This window comes from Prenolepis imparis, unplaced genomic scaffold (genome assembly GCF_030444845.1).
Source record: "Prenolepis imparis isolate NDT839.2.m4 unplaced genomic scaffold, iyPreImpa1.0 SCAF_8, whole genome shotgun sequence".
NCBI classification, from domain to species: Eukaryota; Metazoa; Arthropoda; class Insecta; order Hymenoptera; family Formicidae; genus Prenolepis; species Prenolepis imparis.
The window spans coordinates 12,772,520-12,792,315 of NW_028141166.1; the positions used below are offsets into that span (position 1 = coordinate 12,772,520).

Sequence of the window (19,796 nt, forward strand, 5' to 3'; positions counted from 1 at the left end):
ACGTCCCTTACCGAAATGTCTCTAGAATCGTTGGCGAGGTTTGAGGACGAGGAGGAGACGGGAGTGAGAGAGAAAGGGGAGACTCTTCAGACCTGCAGGACACGTCTCGAATAAGCGATCCTGACGACGTTCAGTTCGCGAGACCAAATTTGGGAGCATTGTAAGGGGCCACTGGGCGGACAGCTGTTTCGCAGGGTCGCGGCCGCCAGGAGCATCGAGAATCAACAAGACAATTCCATATGATTTATATTTATGAGCACTCCGGCATTTAATAGCTGCCGCTCACGTTGTGCTCGCTCATGTTAGCCATTCCGCGCTCAAGAAGGGTACGACCGGGGCCTCGTTTCCAGAGCATACGAGACGTCAGCGAACTCCGTGCAAGCAGAGCTCGCATGAGACGTCGCAGTTAATCTCTTCCTCGTTTCGCGTGAGGCGCGACGGCGAAGGGGCGTTACGCCGCGAATGTTTAAATTGAAGCGCTATTCAACGCCTGACGCGATTAGTACACTCCACCATCTCCTCGTGTATCTAACACCTTCGCGAGAGCCGATGAAGGGGTTTACGTTCATTATTCTAAGGAAATGAATGGTGATGATTTCTTTCATCATTAACATTTACGAGCAACGAGAACGCTTATTCACGCGTCGATCGACGTTAGAATTCAGGCACAGATGTTTTCGATTGCGTTAGATAAATGAAGGAATATTTTTCTTACACGATAGAAACTTGTCATTAATCTTAATGCGTTTGCGTCTTTCTATATGCAGAATAAAAAAAATATATTTATCGAGAAAAATTCTAGAATTAAAATAATAGAATATGTTAATGTTAAATGATTTGTTTCATTTTTCTTTTTCGTAAACACTTTTCTTAAATTATACAGATTATTGCCCTCGCGTTGGTTTGCTTCAGAGAACAACTCCTCGCACATGAAAATCACTGTGTAAATTATTCTTACTATGACTTGTTTTCCTAGAACATTACGATAATTAATAACTATTCCCCTACCGTATATATCTTCTCTCAATAATTATATGTATAAAGGCAGCGATGTCGGTATTTTAATTGTAATACAGTCGACATTGATTCCCCGAGCCAGTGACCATAAGATTCATGCAAATCGATACAATGACACACCTTTACAAGGAGCAACCGTGTTCTCTTGAATATGCAACTTTCGTAAAGATAAGAGATCAAGATAAGCTGTTGGTTGTATATGCCGACTCGTTTAAATGTTGCGCGAAATATTTGCCTTGACAACGGTTGCCGAGATGTGCTTTCAACTTTTCCCGACAGCGCAAGTCATTACCTCGAGGCAGCGATTACCTGTCGTTCATCATTACAATACGAACGTCCGCCAGGCAAATACATCTTTTCCGATACTGCGTATTGAAAAATACTTTTATGCTCTTCGCGCACGTGTACATACGGTCGAAACGTAATCACGTAGCCGCGAGATTTCCTTTTAAAACTCTCTCCCTCATGTTTTCGTTTGACGCAACCGGCCGGTGCAATGGTTGCACATCGTGGCAGAGAAGACAGGCAATAAGAGACGTGCGACGTTATTCTCTTCTTCGATACACCTGCCGTCTTCCACAGCGCGCGTACGCCTCCGCTCCGGTCGTCATCATTCTATGAATAAAAAGAAGCACCACGAGAAACGGCAGGAGAGGGTCGGAAATTTCGATCCGTGGGTTCGATAAAGGAGTATGGGCACGAACCGATTCGATAGACATCTCCAAGAGCTCCCTTTCCCCTACCCCCCCGCAAAGAATCCCCCTCCCACACTTGATATAATAAAACGTGGGCCCCGATATCGAATCGAGCGGGACAAGTTCGAGGGCAGGTATTGAGCGTCAATCAGGGAAAGTGATTTGTAAAGGAACGAGCGCGCCATGTGAAATCGAGCGCAACGCGACGCGCGTGTTTCTTCGGCTTCGATTACGGAGATATGTATGCGTGTGAGTGTCGTATGTGTGTGTGTCTACGGTTGCTTTAAATTATAAAACCAATTTCCGCCCTGGGAATCGAGGTCGCGGAGGTCGCGGAGATGCATAATAACGAGGTAGCGGGCGGATGCAAGTGCGCGCCGGCTTTCTTCTGTCCCCGAGGATGTGCCCCCGGCTATTAAAGGACGCTGCATGCAAATAAAGGTATCCCTTTCCACCACGAGGGCTTTCAGTGGCGACAGCCTGTACGGACCTGCCGTGTACCTGCTTCTTTGGTGGTAACAAGAGGAATATAATTTCGGAGACGGTGAATACCAAGGAAATGCTGCATGCGGTGGATAATTTAATGAGAAAATGAAAAATGTGCAGTTTATACTCTTGTTTTTTAAAGATATTGTTTTCAAGCATCTCTATAATATTAACTTTTCAAAAAACACATTTTGTTGAAAAAAATAATTAAACTATTAGGATAATGTCTTTCTGCGCAACCGGCAATTAAAATTATAATCTTTGAAATTATCATAATAATAACAAACTAGTAAATCATACTATGATATCGTTTTGCCGTAGGTAAGTTAAAACTGTGAAAATATTTCGAAACCGCAGATGTGCGCAGTCTGTGTACCTTAACGAAGTTCCTGCTCCTAACGACGACAATTAGAATAACGTTCCATGAACCGGCGGAGTTTACCCTGGCTCGTTAATTACGATTTTTAGCATTGCAGGTACCGAGCGCGATACCGAGAAAATACCGCGGATCGACAGAAGTTTCGGAATGACGTCCTTAATGCCGACTGTTCCGCGCTTAATTAATGTTGTCACGGAAGAGCTTACCGCGCGCGTTGCATTCCGCTGTCCGACATCGACACATTTCTTTGCTACGCTCGAGCGATCCAGTCCAACGCCTTTCTCTCGTTTGTAGCGACGAATCGCTGATTAGTGAGCGCGACTTCTTTTACGATTTCTTACCGCCGAGATCTTCGTGTTGAGATTCGGATAAAAAAAATTGCGCTAATAAAATTATAGAAAATTAGCAATGATTAGCGAAATGTGCTATGTAGAATGAAGAGACGTGCTAGGATGTAAAACGTTATGATTGTACAAAAGCGCACAAGGGTCCGAATCTTAATTCTTGTCGGTGCAAGATATAAGATACCAAACAGATCGCGGCTACGTTGTTCCGAGAAAGGTATAGGGTATTAAATTAATGCGCGTTCAAATTTACACATCCAAACACAAGGTGCGTATTCGAGATTAATGGAGTCGTGCCATCGTGATAAAACGAATAGAAGCCACATTCGAATCGGCAGTGATAAAACGAAAAAAGGATGGGACGCGCACGCACCGCATTTCTCGCGCGCGAAAAAAAAAAATAAATAAATAAACGCACGTAAGATGATACCGTGGTAACGTCTTGATTTAACGAGTCGCAGATACAAGATTGCAATCAGAGCACAGAGAGTTTGCACCTGGGGCCGGAGGCATCGATCGGGATCGTTCATTGCTGTGTGTCATGCGTTCGCTCGCCTTTACGGTTACTTTTAACAGCCCCTCGGTGCACTCTCGCACAGTGATCATCAACTCTTTCGATCACCGGAGCACGACACCGCACGATTCCGTACACCTGTCCATAGCACTTGCAAAATCTAGAATTGCCTGCGTCGCTTAAATTAAAAATATTTTTTTACGCCGCATCAATATTTTATCGTGATGTAGAAAAATAATTGAGATAGTAATAATTGAAGTAACGATATAATTATACGCGCGTGTATTGGATATTCAAATTAGAGCGTGCAACAGTGAATAATAGGCAATCGCTGCCTCGAGGTAATGACTTGCGCCGTCGAAAGGCCATCTCGACTGTCTATGCAAATATCTCGCGCAGCATTTAAACGCTTTTTTTAAGCATCGACCAGCTGGTGCGTCCGAGTTGATAACATATTTTAGTCAAGGTATTCTTCCACGACCACACACGCGCGCGCTGCGTGCGCATATTGTAAAGATGGCCCTCTTTTCGGCCTCCTCGCGCGCGCCCCGATCGCTCCGGAATTGATTGACATGTTGTCTAATAATGTCTAATAATAATGTATTTTTTGGACCACCAACGTTCCTCGATAAATATCCCGTCCAAGGTCCGGCCACGCGGACCAAATCCGCATCGACTAATGACTCGCTCGCGACCGGCAATTTACCCCGCTACGGAGGCAGAAACTGTCTCCAGGGTACACGTGCCCTTCGTCAGTAATCATATATTAGAGGGCCACGGACAATTTGCACGCACGATGGATGGGCTAGCCGCCAAGATTTAGGATCCTCTTCGCGTTATTACACGGAGCTATTCATTTAGAATTTCATCTCTGAAGGAAAGAAATCAGTAATTTAATTCTATTGTGACACGTTTAATTAACTTATCGATAAAATAAAATACTTTACAAGTAATAATCGAATAATTGAATATTTTGAATCAGTACGTTCCGAGATAATAATAATTTTAAATAAACGTGAACAACAAATGGAAAAATTAAACCTTGAATAAGATGCAAAGTATTATTTTACGAGACCTGTTGCAGCTTAGCTGATGATATCCGCGACAGCAGCTCGTACATGATTGAACCATAGTTTAATAATTTATTTTTTTAAGTCGGACGGATGGGGGAAGTAATGTCACCAAAATAAATGTTCAGTATCAAATATGCATATGTACGAGTATTCTTATACTCTAATATAATAAAATTAATAAAAAAGCAAATTTTTGCGTATATATAAGAGATAATGAAACATTATCAAAAAATATGTTAAAAATTAATATATGTTAAAAAATTAAATATATTTAAAAAATATATTTAAAAAACCTTGAAGATAATGTAAGTTCTTTTTAACAATGCTTTCTAACAGGATCTTTTCACACAAAAGAATCGATTCCGCACGGCATAAAATCTCGAGATGTATGAATATTTTCCAAGACACGTAGCAAGTAGGAATATACATTCCTCTGGAAATAGTACGCGATAAACGATATGCGAGGTGCCACGTTCATCATACGTCTCACAAACAACGTTATCCTCCGTCAAGGGTAATTAGATACGTTTCTACAGCTTGCCTTGCACGTATGCGTTGCGGTTGAAAAACTTAGACGAATATCTTAACGCTTCGACAATGTGGCGATCCGCGTCGTGCGTTTCAGACCAGCCGCGCTTAAATAAAGTATCCTCAAAGTATTATATTCCACGAGACAACTTTCCTGTCTAACGTGGTACAGTTTACGGAAAAATTCAATTTTGACCTAAGCCGCAGAGCTATGCCTGCTCTGCCTCTGTTCATGCTGCCTTTTCTGCAAAACACATGCTATTTCTAGAATTAGGGTCCTTCCGGCTTTTTCTCATTTCTTTCTTTTTTTACGCGAACGAAGTATCAATTGTGGGGAAATTCAAACTACCAGCTTTCAAAACCATTCGACGCTCTCTTTGTAATTTTTCCTACTAAAGCTATTTCATTGTTTTACAAATCCAGGTGTCTAGCGAATATACCACAGGTACGATTTTGTTTCTTTTTTGGCAAATATTTTTGCCTGACTCTTCTCAATATTTGCAAAATATTCATTTATTTAATTAATCAATTAATAATCGTTTATCTTACTTTAAGTCGCAGTTATACACAAAATAATTTTAAACAATTCAACAAATATATTCAGAAAAAATCAGCTCTTGATCTATTTGTTCTGTAAAACGTGTACATAATAGACTAAAAAGTCTACTATGCAGGAATTTCTTGCGGGCAAGTGAAATGAAAAAAAATCTGGAAAAGCCGAACGGAAACACGGTGTCGGCACACAAAGCCGGCACCGCCCTCTTTGCAACTCTTCCGCCCACCCCCGAAACCTCCGACAGGAACATCGCAGTTTCTCGGATCCGATGGCCCGGGGATAGCAGGAATCGCGCCAGTGTGGTCTTCCATTCGGGCAGACGTCCGCCCCACGCGACCTCAATTTATTCGACACCTCCCCTCGCCTTCAGCGTTCGGAAACTGCTCTGGATCTTTTCGAGACGAGACGAACGGAGCGCGTCGAGATTGAGAGAGGAGAGATGAGCGAAGGTTCGGCTGAGAGAAGAGTGCGAGCGCGCGCTCGTAACAGAGTTATTATGCTAATGGAAGACGAATCCTAATTACGGTTAACGTATCTCCCGTTCGATCGTCGATCTTACATCGTCTTGTACACCGTTTTAAACGCTTTTTAAGAGTCGTACGACTGGGAATTAAATCAGAATTCAGACAATCTACCAACGACGACGCGAAATTATAACACGCGACATGATGCATATCGCTGATGCACGCTTATTATGATAATTATGTGCCACCGACTGCTTCGTGATTATCGTTAAAAAAACTTTCGATGCCATTTTTCTATCGAAAAGATTTATATTTTCATTTTGCATAAAAAAAATAAATTTTATAAAATTATATTCATATTACGGCTCAGTTATTGAAATTAATTTTCAATATTTTCGAGTAAAACAATTGCAGGTGGCGATTTTCTAGACAGACTAACATTGTGCTGTGAATTAGAAAGTTAACAAACAGCGCGTGTCATTAGGGGAATAATTAAGTCACGCAAAAAAAAAAAAAAAAAATTTATAGCCTCGCAATGTAAGTATTCATGATATCTCATGATATCCTGCACGAAATAAAGCCTCAATCATCAAACTCAATATTTACTTGGAATAATCATTCAGTTCCAAAAATCTTTATACGCTATATAAATATTTTTTTAACAATCTTTTATTTTTGAAAAGAAAAATAAATAAATTTTCTAATCTTATATACAACTCTCACTTTTCAAAAAAAAGTGGAAAAAAATTTATATAACATAACTTAAATGTGTCCTTTCCTTTTCTAAAAAAGATAGATAAAGTCGATACTCGCATATATCGAAGTTTATTGTTGTCGCTTTTCCTCGATACTCATTGGCTGACAAGATTCGCGTTATGCATTATATTCGTAGCATCGAGAGGCTGTCGTCGCGAGGGTTAACAGTTTGACAGTTTGTTCAAAATAAAATTAAATAAAATAATATTAGTTTTAAATAAATAATATATTATAATTAAATAATATATTATAATATACCTTATCCGCGATTAATATTTTTTGACAGAAATCAGCTGATAACTATCAAAAATATTAATCGAGTTTAAAGTATTATTTAAATTTAAAACATTTTATTTAATTTTATTTTGAACAAACTGTTAAACTACTAATCCTCGTGATGACAGCCTCGATGCTATGAATATAACGCGAATCGAAACAGTCAATCAGCATTGCGGAAAAGATGCAACAATACTTGCGAGAATCGATGTAACATGCCTTTTTTTAGAAAGGGATGTTATAATATTTTTTGTCAAAAAATACTCATCGCAAATAAGATATTCTATAACATATTATTTAAAATGTTACCGAATGTTACTCTATTTTAATATTTTCAATATATTATATACATCTCCATGTTACCGCTATAAAAATGTTATAAAATAAAAATTTCTCACTCACCGATACGTGCAATAGCTGAGTTGTAGTACAGCACACATTGATCTGAAAACAAAATATTCAAATTATGTATATGAATATGTGTGCGTCGAATCTCATAAACGATACAGTTTAGCAAAAATGTTTTTGCATACCTCACAGTTGCCCCGTTGTCGCCCGATGCCTCCCCGGGCCTCCTCCTCCTCTCTTGGTCCTTGGTAGCACTCACGACACGCGAAAACACGAATTTTAATTACGATTGTCCGAAACTTTACACGGCACTCCCGACACGACACGCGAATCGCACTGTGTATCGCAATGCTAATACCTGTAACAAATAAAATACATACATATTAGAATAGTCTTATTATTTCGCATTATAACATATACAATATAAATATGTAAACTAGAATTAACGATAAATATATCCACGGATCGCAACACATTCGCGCGCGCGACAACAGATTAAGTTGGGTTAGGTTGGCAAGAGATTTTTTGGATCGAATTTTTCGCGAAATATGCGTTTCGAACAATTACGCCTATATATTAACATGGAAATTATGATATGCGATTGATAAATATTACAATACAAAGGTTAGAAATCGTTTCTAACGATTATGCTTACTAATTAATCACAGCGGGACGCAGCTCCAACTGCCTGATACACTCGCGGCGTTTCGGTAATGGCCGACGCTACAAACATCGGCAACTTCACTCTAATAGCGCGCGCGATATTTTATACATGACTTAATATTAATAATTAATTAAAACTCGAAGGAGATTCGTTTGAAAAGATATAGCTTTAGAAAGAAAAAATATTAATCGAGAATAAGATATTATAATATATTATTTACAACATATTACTATTTTATAACTTTTACCATATTATTATTTTAAAATTTAATTAGCAAATTATAACGTACACATACACAATATAAATATAAATATGTAAGCTAGAATATCTAATTAGCAAATTTTCGCTTTATTAATATATTTTGATAGAAATCAGCTGATTAAAGCGTTAATTTGCTAATTAATTTTTAAAATAATGTTTTAAATATGTTATAATACTTTAAACTCGATTAATATTTTTGACAGTTTTATCAGCTGATTTCTGTCAAAAAATATTAATCGAGAATAAGATATGATAACATATTATTTACAACATATTACTATTTTAATTTTTTAACATATTATTATTTTAAAATTTAATTAGCAAATTAATACTTTAATCAGCTAATTTCTGTGAAAAAATATTAATCAAGTTTAAGCAAATTTTATATTATTTTTAAAAAATATCATTTTTTTAACACCGAAGAATGGCGCGCGCTACGCGCGCGCTTGTGTTCTAGTTAAATATAATATAGATGTGTACGAAATCATAAACCAACATTTGCAATTACTAAACATTAACCTTCTTAATACCCAGACAAAAATGACGCGAACGTATCCGTGACGCGAAAGCGAGATCTTCCTGTCCGTCGATGCCACCCAAGTTTTTAATGCCTACTCTCGCGAGGCAAAAGCGCAGGGGTGTGTCCGCACCTGTACCTTGAATTAGGCCAATTCAAATTTTAATCGGTCCGCCACCCAGGGCGCATCGCGCGGCTTCCAGGAGCCGCCACTGTGACCCTCCCGCAAAATCAATCGCTATATAATTTTATTCGCGCCAATTAGCTCGATCGAGGTAATTGCTTGCGCCAGACTCACACGCGCGACATTATAGAATAAAATCGCTAATCATTAAAGGCAAATCGCAATCTTGGAATAACGAAGAACGGCATGCAAAAATTTTTTCTCATGACTCGGACCATATTTCTTCATTAGCATTCATCTAGATAAAGGCAAGGAAAAAGTGTTCATAAGAGGGTGATCAGCTTGCTTATCTGCCTAGTTGAAGTAACACGAAGCGGAATTTCTTCTCTCGTCGATGAAAAAGTAATCACACGAACGGCCGTGTTTGTGATTGCTGAAGGAGATATTGATTAGCGAAAAGAGGTTCTTCTATCGCGCCACATCGCAAAAATCGGCTATGCGACACCACGGAGCGATCGATCCGCATCGCCAAAATATTAAACAAGCGATAATTGCGTTTAATGTTGCGGCACCCTCGCACTCGGCTTGCTTACTTAAAAAATTGAGTCATTACGCATTTTGCCGTTACCACGTCGGGTTAACGACGTACCGCTTCGAGGCGGTCAGCCGGTACCTAGTCTCAATATATTGCCTTTGTTCTCCAGCCAACACGTGCGTAAAAAAAAACTCCAACCATGACGAAACCGTGATTATAAAGTGAGCGTTCAAGAATAAGCAAAAAACTTGTTCCTCCAAAATTATGTGATATTTTCGTACATGCTTAATTCGATGAAAAGAGCAGGAGAAAATTTATTTTCGCGAAATATTGATATCTAAATAAAAAATATTTAAGTAAACATGAGATATGCCCTTTTCTGATTTAGTTAATAAATATCTTTCATCAAAATCACACACACATTATCTATGATAAAATAACTAAATATACATATTGGTAATTTTGCCTGAATTTTGCATGTGAATCTCGCTAAATTTTCTTCTCCTGATGCTGCTCTTAAGTCTTCGTTTCCCACGAACTTAGCAAAATCGTTCGGTAATATTTTTGCGAAAATAACTTCGTTATTTTCGCAAAAATATTACCGAACGATTTTGCTAAGTTCGTGGGAAACGAAGACTTAAGAGCAGCATCAGGAGAAGAAAATTTAGCGAGATTCACATGCAAAATTCAGGCAAAATTACCAATATGTATATAAATCGGAAATAAATCGGTTGCACGCAGAGACGTGCGCCCCGCTTTATAGCGTCTTAAATTAAGACCTTCTTCCGCTGCTGCCTATTCCCGCCGCTGAACAACCCGAATGTCCCGCAGGACGGTCTCTCCCGCAATTTGGCGAAATTACAGGGTGGCGCGGCATTGATTAAGGAAGGAAGGGAGGGGAAAAGAAGAACGATTAAACAATCTAGGCCTCCCTGGTAGAACTTCTGGGAGGGCGCTGTTCTCTCCACCGAACGCGTCTTGTCTATTCGCGTTGCGCGCACTCTCCACCTCTTGTCCTTGCTCTCTTTCCTTCTTCTTGGCGAGGAGCGTCCGCTCGCGCAGGCAGATGATCGCCTTCAGGCCATGCACTCAAAATGAAGCAGTTATACGACCGAACTAATAACATATTTAGGAAGGCGAGCGTATCCCCACTCAGGGTCTCTTCCGCGACCTCCCAAGACGGGCACGCTTCCAGGGCGCGCGTCGCGTCTCAAGTTGGATCGAGGATAAGCACGAGATCAATTCTCTCTCGCGTGTGTGTGTGTATGTGTGTATATGTGAGAGAGAAAGAGAATCTCTCGGACCACCAAAATAAAAGTTTCATCGTCCTAGAAGAATGTTCACGAAAAGAGAATTATTTTGTCGGACGAGCAAATGTGTAGAGCATCGCGCGTTGTAGAAGTTAATTCGACGAAAATCTGATAACTTTGTATATATATTAATTAATATAACTTTAACATTAAAATATTTAAAAATGATATTTTTGAAAATTTTCGTCGGACACGAGTGGAAAATTTTTCGAAGCCAAAAGATGGCAATACGGTACTATCCGCCAAGCGAAACTTTTTAGTTCCAAAATAGATGTACTTCACATAGTGACCATCACATCCTTCTTTTCTCCCATTTCTCCGAGGATGAACCCGAGACGGGCGAGTCAGACGAGAAACAGGCTCGACAATGCCTCTGGTTTCCATGGACTTGAACTCTCTACAATGGAACCAACGAAGGCGCCCTTTGTCGGCGTCCCAACTTCCATCGAGTCACGACGTTTTACGGTCAAGTCGGACCACCAACACGTGCCAACCGACCCAAAACACATGTTACTAACTTTCGCAAGACCGTCTCATACCCTCGGTCGATGGGTGGCTGAAAGTACCAGCGATATACAGCGCGCATAGACCAACGTTTCCGAGAAAATCTTGAGAGCCTCTAAGAATAGTTATAAAATTTTTAAATAGATTTTATCTATATTTATATATAAATTATGCTTATATAAAATTTGAAGGCTGAATTAAATAAAAATTTATAATAAATACATAAATAGGGATTATATGCACTCATCTTTACTGTTAAATATCATCATGAGCGCAAAAATAAATCGATGAACTTAATTAGTACGAATAAAATCGTAAGCCGATCGATCGTTATGACGGATGTTACGGCTATAGCTTTTGGAAGTTGCCTGGCGCGTCCTGGGTGGCGAGTCAATTAAAATTTGAATTGGCCTAAATCTATCTGATATTCATATTAAGACACGGACAAGCTTAAATGCGCGTTGTTTTTTCGCCCCTTTTCGTTGTCCCTTGCTATGAAATTTTAATCATCATGGCAAAGAGAGTAGTTAGATGACCGTCACATCTTATGAAAATATATTTCGTAAAGATATATTCTACAATAAACTAAAAAGTGATTCCTTAAATGTTTCAGTCGACTAGTTGAAATATTCGCAGAGAATGTAAAAACAAAGTACCGAACCATGTCGAATCTAATCACTGAAGCAACAAGAAAATTTTCTGCATACCATATTTTTTAAGTCAAAAATAGCAAAGTAAAATCTTGCTATAAAAATATTTATCTCGCGTCATAAAGTCGTCATAAAAAACATGCACTTAAATTACGATTAAAGTCGTGCGAGGAAAGTCACTTCGCACATATGTAACCTCCATATTTCTTTTAATAGTCATTTAAAACAACTGTGTATTTCCTCGTTAAAATCCGTCATTTACATCATATTGTTGCGATTGCTCCTCCCATGCGCATTCTTGGCCCGATCGGTTTAATTGGGACGAAAATTACATGGCAATTAAGCAGCCAAATATTTGACGGTCCGCCTTTGCAAAAGTAAACGACGCGCTGTCTGGGTGGCGAATCGATTAAAGCGAATTGGCCTAATTTCGATACATATCACCGTCATATAAAATCAGATTTTAATACATCGTTGTTATATGTAACGCCGGTAATTTCAAGAGAACCGCCGCTTTCGCCATAGCTATCAGAGAACGTTCCTCGACGCTCGTGAACTTTTAAACTGCTCCCATCCACGCTTATAGGGACCACACGCATACGACGATAGACGTTGAAAGGCGTTTACGAAACTCGATTCGAAGTCCGAGTTCGCCTGCGTAATTGCGCGTCTCGAAATGGAGAACAAATTTCGCTCTTCTACGGATATCTTTTAATGTGTTCTTCCGAGATTAATTTCTCTCGACATCGTTCATTGCGTTGTCACACCATGTTCGAAATATAATTAAAAAAAAAAAACAGCCTGATATTTGTCAAAGTATTGAAAAAGAGCATAAACCTATTTCTTTTATCTCGAAAGAAATATGTAATTTTCACGTATTTAATGTTTAGCTCTCGAATTATGTAAATTAATTATGAATTTATATCGGCGTTTTTAAAGAAGCAAGTAGTTGTCAGATTTCATATTTAGCGTTTCGTATCAGAGCGTCAGAACGATCAGTCACGAAATCACGTACTATGAAGAAAATATTAAGCATTACGATATAAGAAGCTGACAATGTCTCATGATTGCGTTATCGAATACATTAAGGGATGTACCAACATCTCTCATCGCACGCATCAGTGAAATCTGACTGTGACAAGTTTATCGGATCTCGCGCAGCTTCCGGACTCAAGGTGCAAAGCTACGCTTTCGCGAGAGTATAATGTATCTCCTCGAGACAGGTGCATCCCGTGAACGAGATTTCGAAAGAGAATCGGCTCGATCGCGAATTCTCCACCGTACGTCACTCGCACTTTCGTTCTCCACGGTCGCGCGGGCCATAATGAGCCACGTTGTAAAAAGCCGAGAGCGAACGAATCGGTGTAACGAACCGATGGCAGCGAGCTGACATATTTATTAACTCGACCGACTTATCTCGGTCGTATCGGTTCCCCTGTTCTCGCGAGTTTTCTGCCGGCCAGCATCCAGCCGCGGCCTGACCGCCCATGTCGAGGGTCCGAGCACCGGGCCCGACTCGTCGAGTCGAATCGTATTATGAGAGTTTTATCGGCGTGCTCCGTGCCCGCGAAGATCGCGAAGAGTGCCGATCGTCGAGTTGTACCGGAGAGCTAATTGCGAGCCGCTCTCTGACATCGCGCGGTACGTTGTACCGCGGCTCGTTAAGAGGCGGATCTTTAAGGCGTGCGCGCCGCGGTCATGCTGCCGAAAAAATTCCGCGAATTACGACAAGCCCCGGGACGCGAGTAAGGATTGCTGGACAAAGAATTTTTTTCCTCGGGAGAATATTATTGCGCGCAACGAGGCATGAAAGACGACGACCACCGGGCTAGCGGCTGGATGATAAATTAGCGGATAGATGTTATATTTTAGAGCAGTAGTTAAGAAAAAAAATTTTTTTTTTTAAATTTTACAATTTTTAAACGAATAAAGAAACCTCCATCTCCATTAGATAAATAGCTCGATAAGATAACAGAAATGTGTTTATGAGAAAAGTGCGCTGCATCAACTAAATTTGACGATCGCGACTGCATCTTCGTAAAGGGAATTCCGCGGATGTAAGTTTAAATTCAACTGAAATTAGTAGGACACGAAAGAAGCAAACATAATTATTTGTTTAAGTACAGTTGTAACTACTTAAATACTCGGATGAGAATAATCTTGCGCAAAAGATACGCGGCCGCGGATCAAAACAAAAATCTTGTAAAGATGTACAATTATAAAAAGCTATTTTGCGAAACTACGTATCATTCTGTGCCATCAAATTCTGCGCAACAAATTCCGCGCGGTACGGGCGATTTTTATCACTCTCGGCGGCGATTACCGAGTTGAGCACAAAAACTGCAAAAAGGAAAAACGCGCATAAGCCGGGATCGTGACAGCGGGAATTCCACGACGTTCTTTCGCATCCATAGACGCGGCCGGTGAATAAAGGGAGAGGAAGGGGAGGAACTGATCGCGGACGTTAGGGACCGGAAAGAGGGCCTCACGAGAGTGTTTCCACTTATAATAACATTCCGAAACACGTAAATACACTCGACGCGGCACGGAGCGCTGCTGTAGGTCCTCGGTAGAGACGGCGGTAGAGACGGCGGTCGGGTCGTGGTTAAAGCCGAATCTACCGCTCTTGCGACTACCAGTTGTTGACGGCCTTAAGCGTTCATTTCGGAAGAAGTGTTTTTCTTCTTGGCAACCTGTCGTGCCCTCGCTACGAAACTTCGCGATATTTCGATGACAGCGACCTCGTTTTCAGTATTTTTGTTACGAGCGAAGGTCCCCTCTGCTGTTCGAAAGGTTGACGGATCATTTCGTCACCCACTTGCTGGGGAACGCGAATGATAATATTTTATTGGAGTCTTATCTTATAAGAGATAAAAAAACGTAAGATTAATCGATACCTACTGATGATTTTGAGAAATTGTATTCGTTGTATAAAAAATCGACGCGTCAAATCATGACGAGCGCACCTGACCTCGAGTTATTAAAATATGAACGACTGCATATCGGTTGGATTTATCAATCTTCTTGATGCATGTTAAAGATGAATCATTATTATTTATAGCATATCTCAAAACTGTTTTCCAACTCTTCTCTTTTTCGTTAAATCGTAAATTTTTTTCTTGTGCATAAATACCTAATTATCCAATATATTAATCCTATTAATAGCGAGAAATGTAATAAAGAGATTATAGGCACTTCAATAAACTTTTCACATCTATAAAATTCTATTACGCATATAAATTTCGCCGTCTTAACTTCAGTTGTAATCAGACTAATTTACATAAATTATCTTTCTCGACTGCTTGCTCGCAGGCTTTCAAGGAAATTGTCATTATTTAATATTCATATTTATATACGATATTTCATGTTAAACCAGAAACAAGTGAACATAAAAATCACATTATCGTGGGCGATGATGCAATGTAGAGATCGGGCATTAGAGTGCTAATTAGATACGCCGTAAAAGAATTCGAGATTGCCACGTCAATCCTTTTAGGGCTGACGCGTCGCGAGCGTCTGTTCTTCGTGATATGGATCGTCGGGGACGAGTACATCGTTAATCGGTCACTTCCTTGCACCGGTAAAGGGCCGAAAACGTGTCTCAGAGCTCACTGGTCGGCAGGTGATTGACAGACTCTCTCATAACGAAAGGAATCGCTCGCAACGATCGCTTCCTCGTCTGGCTTCGTCGTCTCGCAATGAACGAAATATACGTTTGCTACATCCGCGAATTATACAAGAGTCAAAAGCGTCCTCGCAGGCGATAAATCCTGTCCTGATGCGAAAAAATATCCAATCCGTGGAAACTTGGCGAAAATTCCGCTCTCTTTTTAGAAGAGAGAAAAAAAGAGAAATATATAAAAAGTCAGCTGATATAATATCGAGTTGTGCGAATAAATGCAAGAAAAATAAAACGGACAGTCGACAAAATGTGCCATTTCAAAGATTCGTCGCGTGCACGTAACTGCGCGCACGCGATAGAAAACGATCGCATTCGGTCCTAATTTAATTATTAATTAGAAATATCATTTATCCTTTCCGCTCGCTTCGGATGTCCTCGATAGTTCGAAAGATGCGTGCCAAATGGTGTGCATTTGCAACAACGACGTAATTTACCGCGTAATCATTACGCGTAATTAACTATCGCAAGCGCTCTCTTACGATTCTCTAACTTTCTTTTGCTTCAGTCTCAATTTTTTGAACGATCGCTCGCCGCCGCAAATTGGGACCTCAAGGCGCACGCTCGCGGTTGCACAAAATTATAGCCAGCACAAGACTACGGACGGTCTCGGACCCAACGCTTAATTAAGACAGAACTGGACAGGATTTTGAGATTTTAATAAGCGAGTCGGTAGCGGTCCTCCATCCCGCGACCGTAAACAAAATTAAGCAATTTTATGTCATTATTATTAAGAAATTATTCACGGACAAAGGGACAGGTTCGACCTGTCGCCTTCACAAGACGTTAGACGCAGGATTTGTCGCTGTCTTGTCGCTAGAGTTTGTCTAGACTGGCAAATGAGCGACCGGTAATTACATTGCTTTAGGCGAACCTTCGTGGTTGGTCGAAGCCGTTAAAATCCTCTTAAATCTCTCGGACAACATCGTCCTCCTCTCGGAGTTCTCGATGGTGCCCAAGATAAACGCTCGCGCCCTTAAACGAGTCGTGTAAGTAAAACAGTCGTGCGATCTGCTGTAGAAAACGCACTAATAAATTGTATGTCCAATGAATATAGAAACTTGTATCGTTGTAAATATATCTGCGTGTAGCGTGTTAAAAAGATTTAGCATCTATAAAATTTGCAACCAGCCATGTACAATAAAAGACGATAAAATACTTTTGCTCGCATCTTAAGTAATGAACGTTTTATTGTTTTATTGTAAGCGAAGTTTTGCGTTTCAATTAAAATATATAATAATTTAGCATTTTATTTGTGTTTTACGAATAACGATAGCTAGTTTATTTCGGTAAAAAAATAGCTACTAATTAAAAATTTTTTTACAAGATAAATTGTGACAATGTAGGAAAAAAGTATGATTGTAATTTTATATACTTTAATTCACTAAATTAAATTATTACTCTAATTAAATTATTATTCAAATTTCATGAAATTCGAAGATTGGTAAATTTGGTTCATTTTTCTCATGTTTTTAAATATTAGTGCTTTAATAGTTGGCCGATGAGCATGCACTTTTCAAAATAGCTGGCATAACTGTAAAATAATATAATTTCAGCGTGAAACAAACAATTTCGCCATTTCTGACCGACAGTCTCGCAAAATTAAACGCTTCAGTGATTTCACGAAAAATACAAAACGAAAGAGACTATAAGGGAGACCGAGGGCCTTTGACCATTGGACGGTATTCGATCTTTGTTCATAATCCGTGCAACTTCCTTCCGGTCGGCATGCCACACAAACTCTCTTTCAGGTCTGCACTTTAAAGAAATGCACACTAACAAAACTAGGCAGATTGAGATGCACTCTGAAGGGTTCAATAGCATCTGTACAGTCGAATTTTTATAACAATAGACTCTCTCTCTCTCAAGCGAGAGAAAAGATTTCTTCACGAAATCACATACAATATTATTACTTTTGGCAACGTAATATCGCGTAACGTGTAACATTGCGGAACAATGATTGACAGACACTGTTACATAAGCGTAATCTTCTCGTTAAATTTTATTCCGCGAAATAAAAGCTCCGAGATGGAATCTGACCGCGCAAATGCAAAGTGAGGTTGCACGAGAGCGTAACAAGGAAAAATATTTACTCGAGCGCAAGCAGAGCCGATGATAATCCCGAATAGGTCTCTCCGGTGAAAACGACGCGCGATATAGATCTCACACGGCGGGTGAGAGAGAGACTACCTGTCTCATTCGTCGATACACGGTGCTCCTGTGTATGAATCGCCCGGAAAACGCGGACGGGTTTCACTTAATACCGTGGATTAGGGTTTAAGACCTTCCATCGGCCATTCATTCGTAGGGTACAATAAACGTGCCGACTGCAGATGGAATTATTCTTAAAGCGAGGCCCGAGCCTGCTACGCGCCGCGCATCGGCAGGTACAATGACCTTTCGTAACAGAGCCGGAAGTGACAGAATGCAGGGTGCAAGCGGCTCAAGCGCTGAATCTGTGTCATCGAGATTACAGATCGTTAGGACAAGAGAGCGATGCACGACGATGAAATAAAGTGTACCTCGAACGTATTGCGCAGCAACGATATACATATATAAGGTTAGTAATCGCGTAACAACATGTAATTTCTGTAACAAAATCTCGACACATTATGCGCTCGCTTTCCACCGAATTGCAGTAAATTACCTCATCACGACCAGTTTCATTGCCTCGTCGAAGCGCGGTTTATCGAAAAAAAGTCGGATTAATCGATCAATCGTTTGGCCGGTTTCGTGTCTCGACAATTTTTATATTTATATTATGATTAAAAGATATTTTTCCTAATATGGGATTACATATTAGGCAATTATTTGAAAAACAACCAGCTGTTGCGTCGAAGTAAGCTATTCTGTCAACTCATGTCCGCTCATAACGACAGATAAGTATTTTTTACATCAAACCCTATGGTATCTGTAGGCATCTCTATGCCTATTGGTTCTATTTATATAACGATCATGCAAACGAAATGTCACTCGAGTTTACTCTACCCAATTATCGGACATGGCTGGATATTCAAAACCTTCTCACGACGTCTGGCGATTCGGGGTGGCCTGGGAGCAACACAGATAAGCTAAAAGCAAGGAAGCGACCGCACGAATCCACGCTGATCGCGCATGTATATTTATGACACGTGCGATTCTTCTCGCGCGACGTGTGACAGCCCGCCTACCGATGCTAATGGCATTTCGAAACGAATGTACGCCCCGCTGACGAAGATCTATGTAAACGAACGACCGCGGTGACCGCAAAAGCGCGCACGCACGGTACCAAGCCGGTTGAAGTAAAACCGTGACTTTATGCTATCCGCGAAGAGGACACTGATAGTTCGCTTCTTCATTAGCAGGCAGCCTCGTGCAAGGAAACTGTTGGAAAATAAGTTGCTAAAAATAGTGCGCTGAGCGCGAGTATTCTATTCAAAGAGTATTCTTTGGCAAGAAATTCATATATAAAAACATATCCAAATACATTTAATCTGTAATTAAAAATGTATAAAAGCGCCTTGTCAGACACTCGCCAATAACGGAGCATTTTGACTACGCGCATTATAATATTTTATCGTTACACGCGCTTCTTCGCTTCGGTGTTATTAACTATAATGATGGAAGGGTAAAAACACGCACAGAGAGAAACCCGTAGCGCTTAACACAATCTCGTACGAGGAGGCAAGCAGGAGAGGATTCATAATCGACCCGTCGTAATTTTCCATTCATAATATCACGAAATCGATAAATTATTATACAACATCTATTCCAGGATGATTAATAGCCGCGATCGAGGCACCTCCGCGCCCTTTTACATCGCCCATGGATCACTACCACATACGCGTCCGGTCGAACATGTTACCTCTTACCACGAGCGATATTTCACCCATCTAAGCCGTTCGAATATTCATTAATGAAACACACGCGGGGTGTGCTAGCACGTTGATGGAAAACACGACGCCGGGTAAAAAGCGGAATAAGTTTTAAGAAGGATCTCCCCCCCACGAAGGGAAAGGGGGAATACCAAAGGGATTTTTAACGTGGCGTCCACCCACGCCATCTTCCCAGGATACGTGATAAAACGGAGAGGGCGATGTCTTTCACAGATTCATTAATATATCCCGCGTTATTAAT

General features: G+C 40.3%; 1 protein-coding gene across 2 annotated transcripts in view; it reads right to left on the minus strand.

Moving 5' to 3' along the window:
- Positions 1 to 19,796, minus strand: part of LOC145939685 (uncharacterized) — a 206,575-nt gene that overhangs the window by 114,103 nt on the left and 72,676 nt on the right. For both annotated transcript variants that reach the window (XM_083044179.1, XM_083044178.1), the window contains 2 exons: positions 7,622 to 7,794; positions 7,491 to 7,532 (listed from right to left, as the gene is read on the minus strand). In XM_083044179.1, the coding sequence (XP_082900305.1) occupies positions 7,491 to 7,532; positions 7,622 to 7,794 (215 nt within the window). The remainder of the gene's footprint in view (positions 1 to 7,490; positions 7,533 to 7,621; positions 7,795 to 19,796) is intronic.